The sequence below is a fragment of the Vigna unguiculata genome, chromosome 2 (assembly GCF_004118075.2).
Source record: "Vigna unguiculata cultivar IT97K-499-35 chromosome 2, ASM411807v1, whole genome shotgun sequence".
NCBI lineage: Eukaryota > Viridiplantae > Streptophyta > Magnoliopsida > Fabales > Fabaceae > Vigna > Vigna unguiculata.
The window spans coordinates 19,750,143-19,758,366 of NC_040280.1; the positions used below are offsets into that span (position 1 = coordinate 19,750,143).

The 8,224-nt window shown below is 30.4% G+C and overlaps 1 protein-coding gene across 1 annotated transcript; it reads left to right on the plus strand.

Moving 5' to 3' along the window:
* Positions 1–1,533: 1,533 nt before the first annotated feature.
* LOC114173871 (mitotic checkpoint protein BUB3.3) lies at positions 1,534–7,808 on the plus strand. The gene is made up of 9 exons (XM_028058526.1): positions 1,534–1,688; positions 1,765–1,895; positions 2,576–2,658; positions 3,275–3,526; positions 3,751–3,823; positions 6,078–6,158; positions 6,227–6,308; positions 6,423–6,523; positions 7,283–7,808. The coding sequence occupies exons 1-9, from the start codon at positions 1,578–1,580 to the stop codon at positions 7,359–7,361; spliced, it is 993 nt and encodes a 330-aa protein (XP_027914327.1). The 5' UTR covers positions 1,534–1,577; the 3' UTR covers positions 7,362–7,808.
* The last annotated feature ends 416 nt before the right edge of the window (positions 7,809–8,224 follow it).

The following is an 8,224-nucleotide window of genomic DNA, read 5'->3' on the forward strand; positions in this document are numbered from 1 at the left end:
ATTGTGACTAATTAAAAAAAAATGAGAAAGTAAAATTATCAAATTGTCTTTGATGTTAAAAATAATATAAAATGATATTTAAATGAATTATAATTATTTTAAAAAATTCATTTTATGATGAATAAATTCTTAAAAATAATTATTATTTGAAATAAATTTGATATAAAAATTAAATATTTTCATCTTCAATAAGTTCAATAAAATTAAAGATTTGTTATCGCAAAATCAATAAAGTCAACTCAAATAACACAAATATTTGTTATCACACTCACTACTTTGAGACACACAAATATAGCATATATATATATATATAATTATTTTTTAAAATTAAAACTATTATTTTATCATTTTTACTTTTTAAACAATCGTTGGATTTTACTCTTTCATTTCTTTACTCTTTTTTTTTTGAATTAATATTTTTAAACAAAAATAAGTATTTTTAATAGAAAAAATTATCTACAAAATAAATAAAAAATATTTGTAATAAAATTTTAAAAATTATTTATATTTCCTTTTAAAATTAGAAGAAGTGAATGTGCATATGTATCTTTCATCTGTTCTATAATTATATATAAAGAAGATTTTTTATTTTGTGTTTACATTTTTTTTTTCACTTTTATCTTTAATTATTATTTTATAAATAGTTTACTCTTAATCTTTATTCTAAAAATCTCTTTTTCTTTAAGAATTATTTTAAAAACTTTTTTTATACATATTTTAGTTTTTTAATTTTACATTTAGCAAGTGTTTTAAAATTTGTTACATATTTCAAAAATAAATATTATTAATCTTAACTGAATTTTCTATAAAAATAAAAAATAAAAAACAAATAATATCCTCGATGACTTCGTTAATATTAATAGAAATGATTGGATTTTGTAAGGTCTTATAGCTGTTTTAATTTTATTCTTATCTATATCAATACATAAAGAAGATTGTCTACATTTCAAAATACAAATTTTACTCTTTAAAATATAATTATTTATTAAATTTTTGAAAATTAATAGTTATTTTTACAATTTTTTTTCTTCTATTTATCAAAAATTATTCTCTTATTTTTTTATATATTTTACTTTATTTTTAATAAATATAATTTTATCTTATATATTAACTTAATAATATTATATTATCATCACCTATTAATATAGTATTATGCATATTTAAAAAATATATACATGTGCGAGAATGCATGTGTATACTCTAATAAATGTAAATTGTCTATAGTTACCTATTAACAAGGAAGACTGATTTATGGCCGCTTCAAAACTATTTTTGGTACACATATATTTTTCTATTTTTACTATTATTAAATAACTAATTTTATAATATTTACTTTTTAAAATTTAATTAATTACCTATAATAAAATAACTACGTAAAATAAAAATTACATACAATAAAATCATAAAAAATATTTATTCTATATTTATGATAAAAATTAATGTTTTTTTAGTGTACATGCCCCATATGTCATGAGTTTCCACTACTGTACATAATATAATAATACCTGCCAAAGCTTTTGTGAGCGGGAAAATTCAAATCTAAGCAAGGAGCTTCAGTTTTGAAGCCAACGAAAAGAATGAATGGCGATTGGTTCGAATTGAGGTTGGAGAAGGGAATAGAGGACGCAATTTCTCGAACACGATTCGCGCCCCACTCCAACAACCTTCTCATATCTTCTTGGGATTCTGTAAGTTTCTTCTTCATCTTAACCTTTCCCTTTTCGTACTCGCTTTCGCCATTCGCTAAATCTCATTCCGAAGCAGACTCTTCGCCTCTACGACGTCGACGCATCGCTCCTCCGACTTCAAGCTCCTTCGCAGGCTCCTCTTCTCGATTGCTGCTTCCAAGACGACGTCGTTGCTTTCGCCGTCTCTTCAGATGGATTAATCCGAAGGTCTTCTTAATTTTCCTTCATAAAAATAAACTTTAAACTTATTCCTCTTTGTTTTCTTATATTTTAATCACTGTCAGATGGATAGACTAAAGTGTTGGAAGTCAAAATTTTGCCGCTAGAGAAGAAACTGAGTTGGTTCATTTTTATTTTATTTCTTAGCATCAAATTATTCATTGCTAGCTACACCTTTTATTATGCATATGAAATTACTGCGTCTTAAATATTCATTAAATTGATAAAATTTCGTGAGTATGTCCTAAAGTGATGAGCATCCGGAAATTTAATCCCTATGTTAATATTTTTTTTAAGGCATTATTTGAAGATTATTTTCAGTACTTGAGGGACTGTGTCTAATATTATAATGGCTATTTATATAATTTACTTAGTTTAAAGACTACACAGGAGAGGGTGATAGTTTGGGGATCAAATTAATGGTTTATTATGAAATTAAGTTATCCAAGTGTTTTTTTATTATTGCTTAATGGATTTTGAAAATAAAAAATACATGTACGATGACATTTTGTAATCATAGATGATTAATTATTAATAAAAGCATATTTACTGGAAATAAAATTGGAAAACAAGATCTTTTGGATTTCATTAGTTTCGGATATGATGATGAATATCTATAATGTTTCAAGGGTGTTGGTTTTTGACTCCTCTAGAGCTAAACTTTATAGGTATGACTTGCATTCAGGACTTGTTGATACAGTGGGTTGTCACGATGATATGGCAACATGTATTGGATATTCCAATGAAACTTGTAAGCTAAGCTACAGATACTATACCTCTACTCATTTCTTTTAATAGCATGAATAATTTGTTCTGTTTTTAATTATTTGTGTGGTATTGAAAGACCATATTAGCTTTTAATATGGAATCCTCACACTTCCTTCCTGCCGTTCCATTCTTACCCAACCTGAGAGGTGACCGTTGTTTTTTTACAGTTACATGAACAGAATACAAAAAGGATTGTGTCAGAGATAACTACTACTATCTAACATAAGCCTTAGACCATTTCTCAAGCCTTGATAAATCAATGAAGTGATCAATAAATTCTTGATGGGGGAGAATACAACATGAAATAAAAAGTAAAGTTGATTTAGAAGTATTAGATTTTTTTTCTCCCAAAATGTTTCACTTGCCAGCCATGCCTTACGTGTAATTTAATTTTGCTAGTGCTGAATTTTTTAGTTTTAATTACAAAATACGTATCTTTAATCTACATGATCTTTCATTCTATGTTTCATTGTTTTTCTTTAGAGTTCATAAAGATAAAGATGTTGAGATGCCAAGTTTAGGAAACTAAAAGTTGTATTATGGCCATGCTGTAATGTCTTTTAAAAAGTTCATATTATTCTTGGTCTTGGTTATTGCAGGTCAGTTGGTCACATCTGGATTTGACAAGAAGTTATTGTTATGGGACATGCATATGGAAAAGGCTTCTTCGTGGCTGAGAAGTCTAGAGGCAGAGGTGAACTCCATGTCTGTATATGGGTTTAATCTTGTTGTATCCATTGGAGCATCAGTGCATGTTTATGATTTACGTAACTTTGACAAACCAGTTTTGTCAAAGGAAGCGTTCAATGGAACACACTCAAGATGTGTCAGTTCAATTCCAAATGCAGAAGGTATGAACTATGTAGTCTTATTTTATCTAGTCAAATTAGGAAAATTGCAGCTCTTCTTTTTGATCCACGAAGAGCATTTTTCAAGTTTAATCATATTTTTAGTTATTGGTTTTTTTAGATGCCTTTAATATCTGAGATTTAAAATTGCGAACCACTTGTTCATAGGCAATAAATCAGAAATCAGAGTTTAGGCAGAGTTTAAATTAAATCTGATGCTCTTGCAGGGTTTGCAGTTGGGTCTGTAGATGGACGAGTATCGCTGCAGATTTCCTATCCATTCAGTTCAGATGACATTGGGTCAGTTTTAGAAGAGCATTTTACATTTCATATATGCATTTTTTTAAATTGATGATACATTATATTTAATTGTCGTCTTTTACCTTTCTCTGTCGTTGCGACAGTCTACTAGGACTCACTCGCTTGCTGAAAGACTAATAATAAAGAGACAGTTCACTTTATTTGTTTGAAGTTTATAAATTATTACTCACAAATACATTTCTTTTGTAATCTTGTAAGTGATACATTCGTGTTCAGGAAAAATTCAATAATGAATTAGAAACTAGAGTTATTTAAATGTGCATAATTTTGCTAACAGCCACATTTTTTATTTGCCAATTATTGGTTTGATATGATTTTGGATTGGAGTTGATGGTTTCCATGTCATGAAACACAGACACTTCAAAATAGTACTTGTATAGGCACTTCACACGCTTCTAGCTATATTTTACGTTTTTTATTTTGTTAACTTCTATACTTGTCTAATTATGGGAAAAAGGTTATTAGAGACACTAAAATACTCGTAGTCATATTTTACATTTTTTTTCACCATTATTTTAAATTTATATACCTATCCAATTGTAGCCAATGTAATTGACAATTTATTAAGACAAGAAAGATTATTGAATATTAACATGGGTTGCTTGAGAGGTCAACCTTGAAAACAACATACTTATTGTGATACTTAATGCAGAGATATTGGAGAAATCGGAAAGATTTTTATTTTGTCTTCATTCACATGGAAAAGTATATAATTAGGTATCAAGTGATGTTTTATGAAGGATCTTAGGAAAGAAAGGAAATTGTATTGCACATATTCGAGTGTTGAGTAGTCAAAGACGTTTACGAGGAGGTAACGAACGACTTAGGTGAGAATATAATATGGCATCACTGCAGTTTTTCTAATACCCACAAGAATGCACCAAGGGTTAATTCTGGACCCCTTTCTCTTTATTTATTGTCTTGGACGTCCGTACCAAGCAAATCTAAGAGCTGGTGCTGCTATGCGTGTTTTTTATACGCAATATAGATCTGGACTTTTGGTTGTAGGAGATAAATGAGAAATTTGAGATTTGGTCACAAGTTTTGAAAGATCATGACTTTTCTTAGGAGTAAGACATATATATCAAATGTAAGTTTAACAAGAGGTACAACGACCCAAGTGTAGAGTTAGTTATAACTTGGGGAGCATGCTTTAGCTCAATTCAAACAATTTAAATATCTAGTGCCCATCAAAGAGGACAAAGAGAAATAAAGAGAGGCAAATCATAGGGTTCAACTGAAATGAATAAAATGGGAGAGGAGAGGAATAGCACTGATGCTTAAAGGACAATTTTAGTGCACTGCTATAAACCCTACAATATTGGGGCAGTAAAAAGCCAACAAGAGAATAAACCCAATGTAGCAAAGATGAGGATGTTGCGTAAGGGACATACTAAACAAGATAGAATCAGAACTGAACGCATTTGAGAAAAAGTTCTGGGTAACATAACACTTGTTATAGAAAAATATAGAATCTCACGTTAGATAGTTTGGCCATGCGTGGACAAGATCTGTAGATGTCCCAATAAGAAGAGTAGATTAGAAGGCTAATCCAATTACAAGAGAAGGAGGAAGACCAAGAAAAACTGTACGGCAAAAATGCATGGATTTAGATGCCAATAATTTGTTTATATATATGACATGATTTATTTCAAAGTATTATGATGTCATTTAATCCATGTAGTCTACACAACCTAGTGAGAAAAAGTTGTTGTGATCGATGTCATAATAATTAGATAAATTATAGCATTTTATATGTTCGCTTTTATAACTTTGATTCTCTCTTTTCATTAGAGATTTGTGTTTATGCTAAATTTATACCAACAGGATATTTTCGTTTTGTTGTCCTATAATTTTTAAAACTTGTCATATCACTGTTTTTGTGTGGAATCGCATATTCATGACCATTGAACACATTAAGTAAAAATCTTGGGTGTTTGATTCGCATTTTGAGGTCACGGGGGAAGGTGTGGTGTTCACTGTCTAAGTGTTAGTGCAACACTGATAAAACTAACATTTGCAACTTGTTTCCATATTCTTTTTCTTTTACAGCTACATTTGACCAATTGCAAATTTCTTTAAAATTAGATACCTTCATAACATATATCTAAACTGTGCATCTACTTATCGTTTGATTTGGAGACTAGTGTTTTATGTTGGAAAACACGAGTTTGCAGATTGTTCTTAATGACAGCCACATTTTCTCACGATTTGCTTTACCAAATCCTCGCAGATATATATTCCGGTGTCATCCAAAATCAAAGGATGGACGGCATTACTTGGTATCAGTGAATGACATTGCATTCAGTCCACTGTATGTACCTTCTGATATATGTTGCATTATAAGTTACAAAACTCGAAATTTGATTATGTTCTGTTCAGTGTATGTGGTATTTTTGTTACTGGTGACAATGAAGGTTATGTTACCATGTGGGATGCTGGAAGTAAGAGAAGACTAATGGAGGTGCTTGCCCATTAATTTTCAAAATTGTTTGTAATCCTTTTGGTGTTGGTAAATTGTAATATGTTCAATGGTTTCCTTGCTGTACTAATTACTACCCATATTTATCAATATCAGCTGCCGAGGTGCTCAAATAGTGTTGCATCCTTGTCATACAATCACGTTGGAGAGCTTCTGGCTGTAGCATCAAGCTTTACTTACCAAGAAGCAAATGAAATGTGAGTAATTTTTATCTTCTTTTCACATTTCTTCTATATTGAATGTGAAACCTGATATTCAGTTCCAATGTTACCATTGACATTGAAATTTAGTATTTCGTGCTTCATAATGATCAAGGAGTCAGACAACGAGTTTCATATTATTTTACACATAAGTGTGTCTAAACATCCTTTGATCGCGTCATAGTATTAGCCAACGTGTAATAAGGGACTTAAAAGGCTTTTAGCTGCAAAATTTATTATTTTATTGAAAGAAAGTCTTTTAGCAGTTTAAAGAAAATGCCTTAGATGTATTATCGTGAGATTTGGTATTTCCATCACCTGAATCATTGATTAATTTTATGCTTTGGATTGTTGAAATTTCTATATCTGCAGGATATCCTAAAATATGAGAATGGGTTATCATTTATTTATTTTGTTTCTGGATCAAGTTTTACTTCCCACTGTTTTACTCACTAATGGGATATAGCTAGTCTTGCTATGACCTAGTAGTTTGTACATTGATTTTCAAAAATTAACTTTGTTTTTGTACATTTCATTTTCCTTGTAAATACGATAATACTTCATCTCTCTGCACTTAAACCAAGAAAGGCCTTGAACGCTGTAATATCATGTTGCATACTAAACTACTTAATTACTTCGTAAATAGCTAGGCAATAAACAAATCCAGGCTTTGCTTGTAGAAGCTAAACATGAAATATTATTTTGAGTCAAGCCTTTATTCTATTAATCTGATTGTTTCTTCTTTGCTACTGACAGAGAAAAACCACCTAGTATATTCATCCATAAAGTGGACAACATTGACATGGGATCGATTTCTGCTGGAAGGAAAAGTTAAGCATTTATGGCTATGCTTGCTAACGAAGGCAAGCGGTTATTCCTTTGCAATTTATTTTTGAAACTGGAATTTCTTAGGTTCTATGTTGGCGTTTTTTCTTTCACTCAGTCATTTGCCTGGTTTTCATACTTTTTCTAACGTGAGAAACCTCCTTTGACGGAATGATCATAAAATGATATTCCCATTGTAAAAAATGCTTCATCTGTACAAATTCTCAGAAGAAGTGAGATCGAAAAGGATAAGTAGTTTAGGCATGTTTTTCTTGTATGCTGTGTTCGTTTGGACGGATGCCACCGTTCTCACATGTTTACGAAGACAGATTGTATAAAATGCACGTATTCTCTTTAGGTGATTTGCGGCGAAAAGGGGAAGTGGATTGTAGGAGTTAACAATTATTTCATCCTTCTTGGGACTTAAAGATTTGTTGGTGATTATTTCGTTTTACCACTTTAACCCTAGCACATGTGATTTGTATTTTGCGTGTTTGTATGCTTGTTTGTGAAAAACTTCTAAAGGTTAGACACAGGATAATAGCAATGTAATATTGTGTTGTGTGGTTGAAGGTTGTGAGGGGTGTGGTGTTATTGTGTGCGAACGAGTGTTCATAGTGTGTGTGGAAGAGTGTCTTAAATAAGGTGGTGAGTGTATATGTGCATCGATTACATAACTGGTGCGGTGCTGTGTGAATGTGTATGCATTGGTTATGTAACCAATGCTGGTGCTGTGAGTGTATAACACGTTGGTTACGTAATTAGTGTTGTATGTGTGATTCATTTTTTTGGCTGATTTTAATTTTAAATTATTTTTTTCCATTAATACAAAATTGTAATTGTAAATTTTTTATAAATTTTATTGAATTCATA